The following is an 18,525-nucleotide window of genomic DNA, read 5'->3' as shown; positions in this document are numbered from 1 at the left end:
ACGGCTGGCATGAGCACAACGGAGAGACACAAAAGGAAAAAGAAGTTCGCTCGCAGTCAAACGTATCAGCAAACGTGCAATTATCCATGTAACAGGGGCGATGGCCAAGGAGGGACAAATGTAGAGCATTTACCAATGATAACAAAGGATTTTTGAAAGGCAAGCCCATGAACGAGTGATAGTGATGGGCGTGCGGTGGGCGTGGTTAAAAGACCACAGCTAGAATACAACAGGTCACAACGCTTGCGCTCTTGACCTAAAAAGGATAACCAAGAATCAAATGAAAATAAACCATAAGGAGTAATGGAAAGGGGGCTTTTTAAAACCTCTCCTAGTTCTTAATCTGCATTATGATATGATAAGATATATTTTCACCAATTTTCTCCTGTAATAATTCCACACCTACAGATTTCACGTTTCAGAAAAGAGTGCAAGTGTTGATTTATAAATAAAGGTTTTTATTAACTGCAGTCATTAGGTCTGGCTTGCTAGTGCAGCTGTACAACATGTATTATTACAAATTATTTTAAATCTATATGCAGTGGGTATTGGCTCCTCCCAGAGTATTATTTCTCTCTCGCCTCAGGCTATTGTGCTGCCTTCCATGGGTTGTATGTAAGAACAGCGAATGCTTTTACCACGCATGCCATTACTTCACAGTTTTTACAAGGAATGCGTCTTAACCATGCATTATTTTACCACGCATATTGTTACAACGACATGCCTTAGGAAAAACTTTGAAGCAACTTAATTTACTATTCCAACTCCAGTCTGCACAACAGAAGGGAAAGCATTGGACTTTAAAGTCCAACACTGCTTTCCCTATGCATGTTGTATCAACATGCGGGAAAAAGGAATGCATGGTAAATACACATTCGTAGTAACTACAGCATGTGGTTCGGTCATCGTGCTAGAAGCTGCTTTCCCCTCCCATGGAGTGCTTCCAATGCTAGGCACGAGGGACTATTCTACATCTCAAAACTACACAGAATCAGGACACATCAAATTCTTTCTCTTATTCTTATAGGTGAATTGTTGACAGAAAGCAACTATTTTATTTTTGTTTTTACACCGTTTAGACTTTCTTTTAAAATGTAGGTCGCGGTAGTTGCACTCAGCAGGGATCATGGCTCCGGAGCAGGAAGAGAAATGGGGTCATAGAGTGGCATCCGTTCCCAAGTTGTTCTGGAAGTCGATGCACTAGTTTCTGCCTAGTTTTCGCCAGAACTCACTACCAAGACCCCAGAGACTGGATTTGGCACCACTTTGCAAGTCATCACCCTCAGCAAGAGATCCCATGCGCTGGCAGGTGAAGTCTTTGATGTCCCTGGGACTTCTTAACAGGTTGCAAGTTCAGTCCAAGCCCTTGGAGAACCTTTGGAAGCAGGATGTAGAAAGTCAAGTCCAGTCCTTTCAGTCGCAGGACAGAAACAGGAATCAGCAGGCCAGCACAGCAAAGCAACAGGCAGGGTGGCAGTCCCTCCTACAGCATCTAGCTCTTCTTCCTGACAGAATTTCCTCATTCCAGAAGGATTCTAACTATGTGGTGTCGGGGTCTAGTTCTTTTACCCCTTCCTGTGTCTGAAGTAGGCAAACGTAAAAGACCCTACCTTTCCCTGCCCCGGCCCCAAACACACTCCCAGGGGTTGGGGAGTGCTTTGTCTGAGGACAGACATAGCCCTATTCAGGTGCAAGTGTCAGTTCCTCCCACCACTCTAGCTCAGAAAGAGCCATTACCCTGGTGATAGGCCATCAGGATATTGAGGGCACACTGCAGGTCCCTTTGTGTGACTGTCTCGAGTGAATGCACAAACAGTCCAACTTTCATCCTAACCCAGACATGTTGTCAGCAGACAGGCAGAGGCACAGAATGGTTAAGCAAGAAAAGGCCCTCTTTCTAAAAGTGGCATTTTCAAACTTACAATTCAAAACCAACTGCAACAAAATATGTATTTTTAAATTGTGAGCTCAGAGACGCCAAACTCCACATCTCTATCTGCTCCAAATTCCCAAAATTACACTTAAAAGATATTTCAAGGCAATCCCCATGTTACCCTATGGGAGAGATGGGCCTTGCAATAGTGAAAAACGAATTTATAAGTATTTCACTGTCAGGACATGTAAAACACACCAGTACATGTCCTACCTTTTAAATACACTGTAGCCTGCCCATCGGGCTGCCCTAGGGGTGGCTTGCGTGTAGTAAAAGGGAAGGTTTGGACCTGACAAGTGGATGCACTTGTCAGGACGAAATGGCAGTTTAGAACTGCCCACACAGACACTGCAGGGCAGGTTTGAGGCATATTTACAGGGCTACTGATGTGGGTGGCACAATCAGTGCTGCAGGCCCACTAGTAGCATTTGATTTACAGGCCCTGGCACCTCTAGTGCACTGTACTAGGGACTTACTAGTAAATCAAATATGCCAATCGTGAATAAACCAATCACCAGTTCACTTCAGACAGGGAGCACTTGCACTTTAGCACTGGTCAGCAAAATAGGAGGAAGAAAGGAAAAGGTTTGGGGATAACCCTTCAAAAAGGGCCAGGTCCAACGCCTATGATGAAGGAAATTCAGCTGGAGGGTTGTACTCTGTATTTGCAGTTTTCCTCCAGACATTGGAGGTTTATCAGTTAATGCGAATCATGCATACCGGTGAGCATTTTGCCCACATTTTGACCAGTCGGGCCTAGCACGCAGTATTAAAGATGGGGCTGCATGTGTTTCCAGCTGAGCAGGGGCTTCTAAGGTCTGTTTGACTCTAGATGGTAGTTTGGACACATCATTAAGGATGCACCAGAGGTGATGTGACGGCTGTGTCAGATACACCGCATGATATAGTGAATTATCACATACTCAATTAGTATGAATGTGTAGGAAGTTGGCTCTGTATGCACTATTTCAAAGTAAGGAATAGTATGCCAGAGTCCAAAGGTTCCCCTTAGAGGTAAGATAGTGGCAAAAAGAGATAATACTAATGCTCTATTTTGTGGTAGTGTAGTCGAGCAGTAGGCTTATCAAAGGAGTAGTGTTAAGCATTTGTTGTACATACACCCAGGCAATAAATGAGGAACACACACTCAGAGACAAATCCAGCCAATAGGTTTTGTTATAGAAAAATATATTTTCTTAGTTTATTTTAAGAACCACAGGTTCAAATTCTACATGTAATATCTCATTCGAAAGGTATTGCAGGTAAGTACTTTAGGAACTTTGAATCATTACATTAGCATGTATACTTTTTACATAAAACGCAATAAGCTGTTTTAAAAGTGGACACAGTGCAATTTTCACAGTTCCTGGGGGAGGTAAGTTTTTGTTAGTTTTGTCAGGTAAGTAAATCACTTACAAGTCTCAGGTTTGGGTCCAAGGTAGCCCACTGTTGGGGGTTCAGAGCAACCCCAAAGTTACCACACCAGCAGCTCAGGGCCGGTCAGGTGCAGAGGTCAAAGAGGTGCCCAAAACGCATAGGCTTCAATGGAGAGAAGGGGGTGCCCCGGTTCCGGTCTGCCAGCAGGTAAGTACCCGCGTCTTCGGAGGGCAGACCAGGGGGGTTTTGTAGGGCACCGGGGGGGACACAAGTCCACACAAAAAGTACACCCTCAGCGGCACTGGGGCGGCCGGGTGCAGTGTAGAAACAAGCGTCGGGTTTTCAATGGAAATCAATGAGAGATCAAGGGATCTCTTCAGCGTTGCAGGCAGGCAAGGGGGGGGCTCCTCGGGGTAGCCACCACCTGGGCAAGGGAGAGGGCTTCCTGGGGGTCACTCCTGCACAGGAGTTCCGCTCCTTTAGGTGCTGGGGGCTGCGGGTGCAGGGTCTTTTCCAGCCGTCGGGAAATGGAGTTCAGGCAGTCGCGGTCAGGGGGAGCCTTGGGATTCCCTCTGCAGGCGTCGCTGTGGGGGCCCAGGGGGGACAACTTTGGTTACTCACGGACTCGGAGTCGCCGGAGGGTCCTCCCTGAGGTGTTGGTTCTCCACCAGTCGAGTCGGGGTCGCCGGGTGCAGTGTTGCAAGTCTCACGCTTCTTGCGGGGAGTTGCAGGGGTCTTTAAATCTGCTCCTTGAAACAAAGTAGCAGTTCTTTTGGAGCAGTGCCGCTGTCCTCGGGAGTTTCTTGTCTTTCTTGAAGCAGGGCAGTCCTCAGAGGATTCAGAGGTCGCTGGTCCCTTGGAAAGCATCGCTGGAGCAGGTTTCTTTGGAAGGCAGGAGACAGGCCGGTAAGTCTGGGGCCAAAGCAGTTGGTGTCTTTTGGTCTTCCTCTGCAGGGGTTTTTCAGCTCAGCAGTCTTCTTCTTCTTGTAGTTTCAGGAATCTAAATCTTTAGGTTCAGGGAAGCCCTTAAATACTAAATTTAAGGGCGTGTTTAGGTCTGGGGGGTTAGTAGCCAATGGCTACTAGCCCTGAGGGTGGGTACACCCTCTTTGTGCCTCCTCCCAAGGGGAGGGGGTCACATCCCTAATCCTATTGGGGAATCCTGCATCTGCAAGATGGAGGATTTTTAAAAGTTAGAGTCACTTCAGCTCAGGACACCTTAGGGGCTGTCCTGACTGGCCAGTGACTCCTCCTTGTTATTCTCATTATTTCTCCTGGACTTGCCGCCAAAAGTGGGGGCTGGGTCCAGGGGGCGGGCATCTCCACTAGCTGGAGTGCCCTGGGGCATTGTAACACGAAGCTTGAGCCATTGAAGCTCACTGCTAGGTGTTACAGTTCCTGCAAGGGGGAGGTGTGAAGCACCTCCACCCAGAGCAGGCTTTGTTTCTGTCCTCAGAGAGCACAAAGGCTCTCACCGCATGAGGTCAGAAACTCGTCTCTCAGCAGCAGGCTGGCACAGACCAGTCAGTCCTGCACTGAACAATTGGGTAAAATACAGGGGGTATCTCTAAGATGCCCTCTGTGTGCATTTTTTAATAAATCCAACACTGGCATCAGTGTGGGTTTATTATTCTGAGAAGTTTGATACTAAACTTCCCAGTATTCAGTGTAGCCATTATGGAGCTGTGAAGTTCGTTTTTGACAGACTCCCAGCCCATATACTCTTATAGCTACCCTGCACTTACAATGTCTAAGGTTTTGCTTAGACACTGTAGGGGCATAGTGCTCATGCACATATGCCCTCACCTGTGGTATAGTGCACCCTGACTTAGGGCTGTAAGGCCTACTAGAGGGGTGACTTACCTATGCCACAGGCAGTGGGAGGTTGGCATGGCACCCTGAGGGGAGTGCCATGTCGACTTAGTCATTTTCTCCCCACCAGCACACACAAGCTGGCAAGCAGTGTGTCTGTGCTGAGTGAGGGGTCCCTAGGGTGGCATAAGTCATGCTGCAGCCCTTAGAGACCTTCCCTGGCATCAGGGCCCTTGGTACCAGGGGTACCAGTTACAAGGGACTTACCTGGGTGCCAGGGTTGTGCCAATTGTGGAAACAATGGTACATTTTAGGTGAAAGAACACTGGTGCTGGGGCCTGGTTAGCAGGGTCCCAGCACACTTCTCAGTCAAGTCAGCATCAGTATCAGGCAAAAAGTGGGGGGTAACTGCAACAGGGAGCCATTTCTTTACAGAATGTGATAAGGGAATAACACTTTGATAAATCCCTTAGAATTTTAGTACGGCTGAAGGGAGAAAAAATTATGAAAGTCTCAAGCCTCTAGCACCAACATTAGCTTTAAGGAGTGAGTTCCTTCCTGGGGGTCAGAACCATGGATAGCTCCAGAGCCACACACAATTTTTTATACTGATGTCCAGGGGGTACACTAGGGGCACAACAGTAAAAAACCACAGGCTAGCAGATAACAGATCACACAGGGTTTCCATGTGTAGACTTCCTTGAGATTTTAGGATTGTTTTCTGGTTATTTTGTGAAATAGGGCCAAGTGCAATAAGTTGGTAATACAGTTAAATAAAAATGGCATTACCCCAGTTCCTTCAGGCTGCAGCCAGAATACTGCAGTTAATCTAGGCACTAGGGTGTTCAGTACCTCACTTTTGTGGCCAGGGGTCACAGGCATCAAGTACTGATGCAGTCATATTACTTGGTTCCCTTGGGGATATTGCAGCTCTGTGCTAGCCTCGCTTGTGGATAAGGGCCCCCCCAAACTAAAATGCTGCTAATGATTATTATATAAAAAATCCAATAGCTTTTTGGATGCAGGGGGCCAGGCTATCCCTTAGATTGGGGCTTCCGATATGTATGTTTTGATGTAGTGTTTTTATTCTGCAACCTTAGGCAATATTAACACAGATTCAATGGTCCTAGGACCCAGGGAGCCATTCTTGCTGATGGGCACGTTAAGAATATGGATAACACCTTCAGGTGAAGTCAGGCGAATTGAAAAAGAGGCATAGTTTCCCCCCTTATAGTGGGGTTGTAAGCCAGCTGCGGATCATCCCACCTACAAGATACAAGAAATACGGGACAGTTCAGGGCGTGAGGTAGGGAATGGCATAGAATGGGTGGTGGGTCTTAGGTAGTTGGTCTGAGCTCCAGCAATGGCGTAACACAAAATGGCGGTGCCCGCCTGCAAAGTGGGATGAGAGGCCCCTGAGTCTCTCATTTTTTATAGGTATGATCGGCCCAGTGGTGTAAAAAAAGGCCACTGCAGTGATGGGAGAGGAGCCTTAACTCCAGGGGGCCCCCACAGCCAAGTACCCTCATCTGAGAGCTCCTGAGTGAGTTCAGAGGGGGAGGCCCTTCCTGTACTTTGCAGGGGGGGCTTCAAGTTTTTTTATGCCACTGGATCGGCCTTGGGCTAAATGGGGACCCTCAAAAAGGCTGTGGGCCCCTGGGAGGGTTGAGGCAACCCCAGCACTGCAGAGGCCTGTGGTAGGTTACGGAGCTCCAAAGGTGGAAGGGGTAGAGGGGCTTTCCACCGAGAACTTCATAGGGATGGAGACAAAGCAGTTTGCTATCAGGATAATATTTATTTGGGTGGGGCACATGATGTGCCAGGAGTGAGGGCTGTGCCTGAGATGGCTGCCAGGTTGTGCCAGATCACCCGCTGCACCTTGCAGTCCCTCACGGCTGCAGAAAGTGTTTACCACTCCCGCAAATTTCCGCTAAACCTTGCACATCTGACGCTTCACATTTTACATATTTACATTGCTCGGCATCAATCCGCCACCTTTTTATAAAGCGGCTATTCTGGAAAAATAACAACTATTTATTCTAAGTAACTTACCAGTTATAAGTTAGCGGCGGCGGACTTGCTTTAAATTAACTTTCAGTTCATGTTTCAGTAGTTGACTACTTAGTAATAGTTGTGGATGTTTGTCCAAAGAGCTTCATGTCACAATAATTTTTGTATGAAGACAAAGGAGTGGCAGAGGGCCAATAATGGCCAGTAAGGACCTTCTGCTCCAACATTCCAATACTCACCTTTCTTTCTCCGTGTTTAATTCAGAACATTCGACTTTCTGTAGTTTGAATGTTCGAATAGTTTTCCGCCCTTCTCCATCAGGCTGCAGTTGCCATTAAAGGCCCTCTCGCTCATTGTGGGCCATGGTGCCACCTTGGGACTATAAATAAGGGTTTTTTAAAGGCCATCGTATCCGTCAGCAGAAGGTTATAAGGCTGTATTAGAACACTGGAATGTTGAGCGCTCCACCGAAGAGACTTAAGGGTCAATAACAGCTGTTATAGGCCCTGTGCTCCAGCAATCCTAATTTTGTCTTTCGGCTTCTCCCTTTTTAATTTAGAACATTCTATCCGCAGTAGGTGAAATGTTATAATACAACTACTGTCTTTCTGCCTCAGTTAAAGCCTCTTTCCCTCGTTATAGGCACTCGCCTGTGGCTCAGCCTATACCTCAGACTGAGGGCCTTTAACAACCATTATAGCCCTGGGCAGTGGGCTACAAAAAAAGAAAGTCACTTGGATGGTTAATGCCATTTAAGAACAGAATTCTCTGCGGAAAAGAAAGCCTACAAATGGCTCTAGGACAATCCAGTTACGTAAGAAGGCGGACCAGAGTCTGGGGTGTCGGGTCAGAAGAGTTTCTTTCACTGGCCTGTGAACGGTCTGCGTTTTTTTTTAGAACCACATCAAATTATCAAGTGGATATTTCCTCTCTTTTTGATGTTTCACATAACAATCTGCCCAATAAAGAGATTCTGCCTTCATTACTGTGAGAGTTTTTTGGCAACAGAGCTTTCCAAGTAGTTTTGAGAGTGAAAGTTCGTTGTTCCGGAGTTTTCAACCTCCCAGAGGGAGTCTGAAACTAGCTGAACTTTAGTAGTGGGCAGATCCAGGCTGTGGTTAAGGGAGGGCAGAACACGTACTGGGGTTCTCCCACAATGGGGTTCTCAGTTTGCAGCTGCAGAACAATGACGTTTCTAGGTACTGAGCGTTGCCCTAAAACAAGTTCGCAATTTTCGATTCACAGAGTCAGAAATTCACACCCTTAGTTCTGCCTCATGCGTTTGCAGGAAAATTCAGGCCTTTCTTTGAAATTTGCGCAGGTTTTCCAAGTAACATCTGGATACCTGTGCCAGCTGCGTCATTCGTGCTTTCTTTTTTTTCTTTAATCCCTTTACAGCCGTAAAAAGATAAAAGTGTACATTCTGACGTGAAAAAATTCAGAGCAGGTACAAAGGCGCTTGCATGTTTTTTTTATCTTAGTTTCTTCCACAGGAAAATATTTTTAACCATGAATAAACCCTTTTCCTCCCTCATCCCAGTTTTGGGAGTGTCCCATTCCCCTTACCACACAGGAGAGGGACTTCAGCTTTTGTGGACAGTAAGTTTCCAGTTTCATCCAGGTTCAGAATCGGTCGGAGAATGGTTGTGCACAAACTTTCCGGATAGTCCTGCTTGGGGTGCCCAGCCCTACCAATAGGAGTAGATTTACTCACGGAATAATCTTCACGTGAGTAAATCCTTTTAAGATTTCTAAGAATTGCAAAGTGGTTTAGCACTTGTAAAAAAGGCTGCCTGCACATGTAAGCCAGACACACATCTAAATAGCTTTGTGAATTGGGCCCACATCGTTCCCACTCCTTTATAAAAACAATGCGTGTGGGGGAACCCCATCCTTAAATACCACAACAGAGGGTTGGACTTGCCCGCTAATGTTGCTCTTTGAGATGTGGGGCTGGTGTGCCACAATTATCCGGGCTGCCCCTGAGAGGGGCATAAAGTAGCCCCCGGTGGTGCAGGGGGCACCCTCCAGGGTGACACCCATTTAGTCTAAGTTCTACACATTTCAGTGAGATATGGGATTCTTTGTGGGCCCTTACCACGTTCTGTAGAGGGCCACCATCATTTTAAATTCCACCACTGGCTCTTGGTTCTCCGTTCTGCCTTGGACCTTGCGGTGAACAGGCTTCATTCAATTTTAGCAGCAGAAGCAACAGTCCTTGAAGATGCTCAAACTAGGATCAGTTATTCTAACCCAAACCCAAACAACCCTTAGACATGGGTAGTTAAATGATAAGTACAAATTTGGTCACTCGGGGGAAGCACTTTAATTATCACTCTAATCACTTTCACTGCGCCGTTATTTCAGGAGCACCTTTGAAGAGAATATTTTGAAATGTTTAAGTCTTTTATAAATGTTTAAACCTTTCTGGATAAAAGAAATAAACAATAAATATGAACTAATCTAAGAACATTATACCTAGATATAAGAAGTTTCTGTGAACTTAAGTGCAGTGGAAGTCTAGGCATATACTTCCCCGAGTGACCAAACTAGGATCAGGGCAGATCGACCCTCTTAACCGATGTGATCGCTGTGCATAAAAACATTTACCTAAGAGTTATTTTTTTGGACAAAAAGGATTAGAGTCATATTAGATCGGATTTTGCAGATCCTGATTAAATTGGATTTTGGAGGTCCCTTTCTTACCTGTTCGATTTCCGGCTGCAGCGGGCTGTACAGAGGCCTGGTCTCCACATGTTCCGACACCACGTCCTGCTTTCGGAGGGCGTACAGAGCGAGGCGCTCAAATTTGGAACCCAAATGTGGATTGGGTGGTTTGTTTCCCTCTGCCGTGAAAAACACACAAATCAGAGTATGAAAATATCACCGATTGCTGGTGCTTTGAAAAACCTAGATAGGTCTCAGTAGTCACGCATTATCCTCCTGTCTCCAAACACATGTGTATTTATTTGTAGCAATGGATGGATGGGTGGGTGGGTGGATGGATGGATGGATGGGTGGGTGGGTGAATGGATGGGTGGGTGGGTGGGTAGATCTTGAATGTAGACGGATGCATTTCTATGCCATCCCTTCTGTTTAAAGCATGCAATCTTAAATGCTAACATTATGGAAACAACGATAGTGCAAAATTCTTAGTTAGATGGACTCAGATTAGTTTTCTCGACACCTTTGGAGCTGTTGGCAGCTGGGAAATCAGGGGCTGATTTAACCGCCCCTATCGCCTCCTTGTGCCGCATTAGCATAATTTTTTTAAGGCTAATGTTGCCCAACAATGGCAAAATTGCCGTGCCAAATTTACAAAGTGGCGCAATGTATGCATTATGCCACTTTGTAACATTTTGCGCTACAATATGCCTGCACCAGGCATAATGTATGCAAGGTGGGCATTCCCCCGTTAGAGATTTCTTTGCATCATTTATGTTGCCACTTTTAACGCCTGCTCAGAGCAGGCATTGAAAGAAGGCACACCATTATTTACAATGGGCCTCAATGGGCTTTGCAGGATTAGTGTCAACATTTTTTACGCTAATCCTGCAAAGCTACGAACTAGCATCAACATTTTTGAGGCTAGTTTCCCTAACTACCGCCATTGTGCACCGCTTTTTGGATACGGCACACACATGGTGGCGTTCGGGGGGCGCAAGAAAAGAGGTGCTGCACTGGGTGCAACACCACCTTTCTTAAACCAGGGCCTCAGTTTCTTAGTAATGACTGCAGTAAGGACGTGAAGTACTGATGTCCAAACAGCTCAGGGGAAGTATTCTTCTAATTTAATGTAGATGTAAAGACAACTGTATCCCTGACTTGAAATACCACAGATCTATAGGTACCCCTGAGAAGCATCCGAGTGAATACAGAGTCAGAGATTTGAATGAGCAAGCCAAAGAGCTGGGGGAGAGGCAGACAAGAGAGAGGAGTCAACAGTGGTTCAGTCTGGTTGGCTTTGCCAATGCTTGTTACTACTTGCCGTGGAAGAGAGCTATTCTAAGCAAAAAAGCACAACCTGAAACAGGCAGTTTGCTTTCTTAATGAAAGATAGGAAACTTCAGTCTCAGCACTTTATTTACAGATTTTCCCTTTAAAAACCCCCAAAAGTACTGGCATTGCTATGCTCCCCTCCCTCCTGGAAGGATTCAGACGTAGGAAAGGATCAACGTGGACAGCATTTTTCATGCGATGGAAAATCGGGAAAATCCTGTATTTGTTCTCCGTGCAATTATAAAATTAAAGCCACAATTACAAGAAATCACTGCAGCATATTTTAAAGCTGCCTAATAGTACATTAATTGTTATTTAAACAGAGGGGTAATTACCATATAAAAACAACAGATGATTGCACAAAATAAATATAGCAAAGCCTCTTCTCCCATCACTAAAGAATCTGGGGCCAGATGTAGAAAGCAGTTTGCACGTCACAAACAGCGAATTTCACTTTTTGCGACGTGCAAAAAGCACATCGCAATGCACAAACCACGTTTTGCAAATCGGTATCCTGGTTACCGAATCGCAAAATGGGTTTGCGAGTCGCAATTAGAAAGGGGTGTTCCCTTCCTAATTGCGAGTCGCAGTGCAATGCAGGATTGGTTTGTGACTGTGAACGCGGTCGCTAACCAATCACAATTTGCACCCTTTTCAAATGGGTGCTAACCCATTCGCAAAAGGGAAGGGGTCCCTATGGGACCCCTTCCCTGTTGTGAATGGCAATGTTAAAAAAATTTCAGAGCAGGCCGTGGTCCTATAGTGCTAGGGTGTGTGCGTGGCTCTCTCTTTGTCACGCAGCGCAGCACAGCTTTTTTGGATACTAAACTGCGTTGCGTGACACGTACCAGAATCTGGGCCAGGGTGTGAATGGTGCTTTCAAAATAGTGACGGCTAGACAGAAAGTAAAATGGTGGGGTGGATGAGATTGCAAAAAACATTTGCAAGACCCCATGCATGACACCCGGCTTCGAATGCTGTGTTCCAGGTCTCCAGTGGTAGACTCCTATCCTGTGACATCAAAGGATGCATGTCCATAGTTGTGGGAACGGTTCTGTGTCTTGAGGAACACATCTGGATAGGTGGTCTCTAATTCCTTAAAAGACTGACCCATTTGGCCTTTGTCCTCAAGGTGAAAAGGGGTCTCAGATGTAGATATATGTTATTTCTTAACTTTTATTTTTGTTGCATTTCTTGAAGAAAGGTGCATCACTCTCAAAAATTGGAAGTGGTACAGGCCTCCTTGGACATCTGTAATTAGCCTATGCGTTATATTCTCTACAATTAATTCAATTTTCATCATGACAAAAATATAATTTTCTTTGAGGTCCCAAGAAACCACAATGGATTTATATAATACATAAATAGTACTTTACCAAACTGTGACAGGGAATACTCGTGCCCTCTGAATACTATCTTATCCTCTTTATACATGGGAGCTTTGCAGTTTCGCTGCTGACAGAACATGTGCAGGAGTTGGGAGGGCCGGAGCTGGTCTCGCCACTGATTGGGTCCGGAACTAAGGAGTCAAAAAGAAACATAGAAAAAAGACTTATCACTTGTACCTTTAGCCTGCAGGTCTCTTCAGTGTGACAATAGTCACAAGACTAATTCCTTCCATGAACCAAACTAGGACCTGCTGAGAACCACTCCAGCTGTCAAACATGTGCCAGGTCAATTTGTGATATGAAGCCATCTAAGGCAGCCAGAGAGACCACCTCACTCAAGGTCACTGTGGACACTACCTCAAGTCCTGAACTTTTCACTTGCAAATACTTGATTTCAGATGTGCTAGTACAATTAAGTGCAGTCTGTCTTACCTTCCATTTACAGATGGGAAGCCAGCAATGCTTGTTTTCACCAAATTCATGTGCTAATGGAAGGACATGTGCAGGAAGTTAATTGGCCTGATGCACTCACATGCAGTAGGTTTCAGGGAGGCCACATCGCGCCAAGTGCTTAGACAAGAATCGGTTCTCCAGGTCTATTACGGTCTCCCCAATCTTTTCATCTTTGGACAAGAGGTCATAGTCATACAGAGCAATCTTCAGGTCCTTCTCCATCGGGATAGTGCAAGTCAACTCGAACATCCTGGACAGAAACAAGAATGTCAGCAGTTCCCTAGCTCCAGAATGGAGTAATTAACATATGCACTTCTTTTTATGGTGTTTACGTGCCATGGAGACCCTTTTTACTAACTCTATCCAATCAACTTGCATAGGGTTGGAAAAAGTGTAGGATTTTTAATTTAACAAGGTCCATTTTGTGCAATACCCCTTACTGCACACCAACATACACTCTTGGGTTAGACTAATTGGAGAATTGTAACCCTTTCAGCACTAATCATGATAACATTGTTGTGCTGTAAAGTAGGATTACAAGTATAGCTAGATGACATATGAAGACAACACAGCTAATTCGAAAAATATGTCAATTGCTGGAACGTACACTGAGCTCAAATCAGAACTCCCATAATGCCACCATAGGTCACAAAAGTGATACTCAGTATTCCCTAAACAAGACCCTACAAACAGCCTAAGTACTAAAGAGTGGCATTCCTAGATTGTTATGGCTGTACCATGGTGACAACTACGCTTATGGTTACCTCATTGCAATTGCATTTCTCTGAGCCATCCCATGACACTCCATAAAATACTCCCGCAAGTTTAATCTTATGCAAGATTTTGATGTGCACTGAATAGACGTACCACGAGTAAATCACACATCATGTTGAAAAGGCAGCCTTTTTGTTGAATAGCAAGTTGTGCTTTTCATTTTCTGAAGCACACATCTTGGAGGTCTGTCATAGGAGTGTGTTTCTTTTTTTCACACAATACTCTGTTGTGCTACTTTGTCTAGTTGAACATTGAGAGGAAATATAAATTCCAACTTACTTCCCAAAGACTGGCTCCAGCGTACAAGGGATGTAATTGTCTTGGTCAACAATCGATTTTTTCCCTATTGATATTTTTACATATGGATCGCACTAAAATAAGAGAAAAATAAGCAGGTAAGTCAAGTTTTTATTTTATTTATTTCATTCAGACCAGTTATGTCCACCCATACTGACTCAACTAAATGATGAGGACAAAACAGCAGCCACTCACAATCCCTCAAAAATGATACCAGGAGTTACCGCACATTTTTATTTAACCACGCCGCTAGTAGTGAGGGATAAATTGTCCCAAACTGGTCAATTTAGTTGGATATTTTTTCTAGCCAAAACCTAAGCCTGGTTGACATTGTGGTGTAGGGCAGAAAGGTCTGGTGGGCGACATTAACTGCAGCAAATCATTCAAAATCCTGTAATTCTAAAGTCAGGCAAAGCAGTGCCCGTAAGCAAGATGGAAGTGTCAAGTTAAATAGGAGAACATGTCCTCTGATGTAGGGTCCAAATAAAAGCCCTGCAAACATTGAATAAGGAAGGATCCATAACTAAGACACCAATATTTGACAGTTAGAAGTAAATCTCCGAGAATACTGAGTTTCTGGAATAATAGACAAATCCTTTCTAGGATTCCACCCAGCTTCTCTGTGAAAGATTTGCTGATAGATCCATGAAGTACTGAGGAATCAGGCATTAGTTGATCTACACAAGCTCAATTAAAATATTGCATCCAAGTAATGTGGTACTTACATCTTCTATAGCACACCCTGTGGTATGGCCAACTGAGACAGCAGCACCTTCCCTCAAGATATTAAACCGAATGAAGCCTCCAGGTTATGGTATTCCCATAAATAGCAATCGGACCAATCACAGATAGGAAAAGATTAATCAGTCAAGTAAGAGATAGGCAGCCATATGGACTGTTAAATCATAATACCGCCGACTGCAAGTTTGCACACCACCACACATTGTCTATTGGTGTTCAACCCAAGCAAGATTCTTACTGAGCAAATCATCCAGATAATTAAAGATATATACTAAATGCAAGTGCTCTCCACGAAGTTCCCATGAAGAATGGGAGCCCGTCTTCCCCAGAAAAAACACCCAAGTGGCATTATTGACTCCTGGATGGACATAAAAGACACTGCTGCATCTTACACTTTGAGTATGCCACTTCTATACCTTCAGCCTGAATAACTTACTACACTTACGGTTCAGCCTATTTGATAATAAAGACACCCAATTAAACTGTGGAACCCCTTGTAGGCATCCTTCCAAGTTTGACGGTGTAATATCATCCCACCCCACCAGACCCTTCTTATAACACCTTGATATTTGTTTGATGGCCATCCAACATCCTGTTTTTTTGTAATTTCAACATTGATGGAGAATCATCAAATAATTCTGTTCACCCAACCTATCTGAGACCACTCCCTTTCCATTGCCTAGACTATCCCATCTGAAATTCAGTGTAAATCCTTATGCTTATGACTATTTTACAAATTCACATGATCAATGATATTCACCTTCCCTCTGATTGACCCCAGCACCCCAAGAACTAGTAATTCTTTTTCCAAATATTAAGTTATTACTCAACTCAACCCCTGCCTACCTTGATCAGACCCTCCATGATCTGCCCCATTTTTCATCTCTGTCTCCTACAATTTTTTCATAATGTATATTAGATGGCTTTCAACTCTTGCTATCCTCTGTGGATCTCCACCCCTAGTAACCCAAAAGCCATCCCGGTTATGGCCAAAGTTACAGCTTATGATACCTTTGTGCACTCACCTAACGAAGTGGAGGAAGTACCACACTGATGGGTACTCTTACACAATTTCAATTTTAACTTAGTGAAAGTTGGCCTCCTCAATATTTATTTTTCAATACTGTGTTCCACTCTCTTCTATTCTCTCCACACACCACCCAAGTTCAACCTCTTCCTCACTCTCTTCCATTCATTAAAAAAATTCTTAAAAAGCCTCATCACTTCCTACTGTGGTCTCAAACATGCCCCGCTTTCTTTCCACACTCATTTGGAAAGTCTTTCACTCCCAGCTTGGTTTAAAGGACTTACACTCACTTTTCTCCTCCAATACATAGCTTGCTAGCTAACTGGTAAACAGAGGACACTGTACAAACTTGGCACAGTAGGGCTTAAGGCTTCATGCGCAACCCATTTCTGACATCTCCTAATCAAGTTATCGGTATGTCCAAGATGCTCATTGCACTCAACCAAGCAGAACTTCCTGTTCATTACAAAGCTGTACTACTGTCCATCCAGCTGCTGTTGTCCACTCCCTGGAGTACTCTCCCAGTTATGTTATTTGGATTTGTAGAGCGTGGTTAATCACCTGTGAGGATATCCAGGCACTGAAGAGGACAGGCCTGAGGGGGGAGGAGGAGATCATGCCTGTTCTGTCCGGAAGAGCCATGTCTTGAGGTTCCTTTGGAAATCCCTGAGGGAGAGGGACGTTCTGAGGTGTTGCATGATGTCATTCCAGGCCTTGGCTACCAGCTATGAGAAGAAGCGCCCTTCACTTCTGGCATGCTTGATGCAAGGGTGGTGTGCTCTTGCCTGGGACACAGATTGTAGCTGCCTGGTGGTTTGGTAGAAGTTGAGGAGGTAGTTTAGGTAGGCTGGACCAGTGTTCTGGATCGCTTTGTAGGCATAAGTGAGTAGCTTGAACCTATATCTTTCCTGGACTAGGAGCCAGGGAAGATTGTTGAAGTTTGGAGAGATGTGGTTATTTCGCAGGATGTTCAGGATGAGCCTGGCAGTGGCATTCAGGGTGGTTTGGAGTTGGCGTAGAACATGGGCTGGGATTACAAAGTAGAGGGTCCTTCCATAGTCGAGTCTACTGGTGATAAGATCATGGGTAACTGTTTGTCTGGTGTTAAGTGGGATCCACTTGAACATCTTGCGCAGCATTTGCAGGATGTGGAGGAATGAGGAGGTGACAGCATTGGTCTATCTGTTCATGGATAAGCTGTTATCCAGGATGATCCTGAGGTTCTAGGCATGGTCCATAAGGGTTGTTGGGGGGCCAGGTTTGGAGGGCCACCAAGAGGTATCTCAGGAGGAGTGGTTGTTGCTGAAGATAGGGACTTCGGTTTTCTCTGCTTTGAGATGGAGGCAGTCTTTTTTCATCCAAGCAGCGATATTGCTCATGCAGTTGGTGAAGTTTGCTTTGGCAGTGCTGGTTGAGTCGGTAAGGAAGAGGATGAGCTGTGTCATCGGCGTAGGATACTATGTTGGTGCGGTGAGTTGGGATGATGTCCACGAGGGGCACCATGTAGATGCTGAAGAGTGTTGTGCTGAGCAACGATCCTTGAAGGACTTCACAGATGAGTTCTGTATCAAATGCTGCAGAGAAGTCGAGGATGTCTGCAGCCATTTCTCCTCGGTCAAGGATGCTTCTGATGTCATCGGTGACTGAAATGAGGGCTGTTTTTGTGCTGTAGTTGGTGAGAATGCCAGACTAAGAGCTGTCTAGGAGCAGATGGGGTTCTACGTGGGCTGCAAGCTGAGCACTGATGGCTTTCTCCATGACTTTATCTGGAAAAGGCAGCAGTGAGAAGGGTCTGTAGCTACAGAGGATGCTTAGGTCCGCAGTTTCTTTCAAAGGGCGTTGACTTCTGCATTTTACCAGCAAGACGGAACGGTGGCAGTGGTAACAGTGGTGTTCTAGGTAGTGCTGAGCGCAGGGGGATGTCAGTTCTTTCAGGGTCGTATATGAAGTGGTGGCGTGGTTCTGGGGGGGCCCCCGAGTGGATGGTATTCGTAAGTGTGGTGGTGTCTTCATTCAAGAAGGACTTCCATGAATGAATGAATGAATTTACCTATCTTTACCGTTCTTTCATCGACTGCACCGTATCTACCTCACCCCCATAAACCACGTTCAGTCATATGTCCTCGGCATAACTACCCCGTCACAATGTGATTATGAATCGCCAGATGCAGTGTTTCTGATTTGATTGACTATAGATCCCACAATGTTCAAAAACACGTTATCCACTCCGTCAGAGGAGGACTTCTTGTTATCACCACAAACTACTCACTGTGCTTGTCACAGATGCTTAAATCAGCTCACCTGAAAATGCAACATTTGAAAAATCTAAAAAGTGATATTGCAATTAGATTTCTTCATTATTTTACTCATTATTCATGTCCCAAATTTTGCTTGAAAGAACCACAGAATTCCAGCATACAAAAATTGCAGAAGATGTAATTCTTACCAAACTTAGTGACCACGAAGAAGGTGAAACAGGAATTATTACTGAATATGAAACAGTGGTTTCTTATTCTCTACAAAACCTGTTAGGAAACTCCAAAACACACATTATAACACTAGAAAAAAAACACTAACTAGAATTAAGAAGTTAATCTGTAATCACTTAAAATATTATTTCTTCCCATATGCAACATCCTCGTAATGTGCATTTCAGATGTGGTGATCACCAAACATTAGCACCAGTGAGTGTTTAATAGACTGATATTAATATG

The 18,525-nt window shown here is 44.8% G+C and overlaps 1 protein-coding gene across 10 annotated transcripts in view; it reads right to left on the bottom strand.

The window, feature by feature from the left end:
• The window catches only part of DYSF (dysferlin), a 794,684-nt gene that overhangs the window by 57,228 nt on the left and 718,931 nt on the right, over positions 1-18,525 (bottom strand). For all 10 annotated transcript variants that reach the window (XM_069205583.1, XM_069205587.1, XM_069205579.1 and 7 more), the window contains 4 exons: positions 14,026-14,117; positions 13,052-13,222; positions 12,508-12,650; positions 9,839-9,978 (listed from right to left, as the gene is read on the bottom strand). In XM_069205583.1, coding sequence (XP_069061684.1) covers positions 9,839-9,978; positions 12,508-12,650; positions 13,052-13,222; positions 14,026-14,117 — 546 coding nt within the window. The remainder of the gene's footprint in view (positions 1-9,838; positions 9,979-12,507; positions 12,651-13,051; positions 13,223-14,025; positions 14,118-18,525) is intronic.

Source organism: Pleurodeles waltl, chromosome 1_2 (genome assembly GCF_031143425.1).
Source record: "Pleurodeles waltl isolate 20211129_DDA chromosome 1_2, aPleWal1.hap1.20221129, whole genome shotgun sequence".
Taxonomy (NCBI): Eukaryota; Metazoa; Chordata; class Amphibia; order Caudata; family Salamandridae; genus Pleurodeles; species Pleurodeles waltl.
The sequence above is the reverse complement of the archived record's forward strand: the minus strand, read 5'-3'. Positions and strand labels throughout refer to the sequence as shown.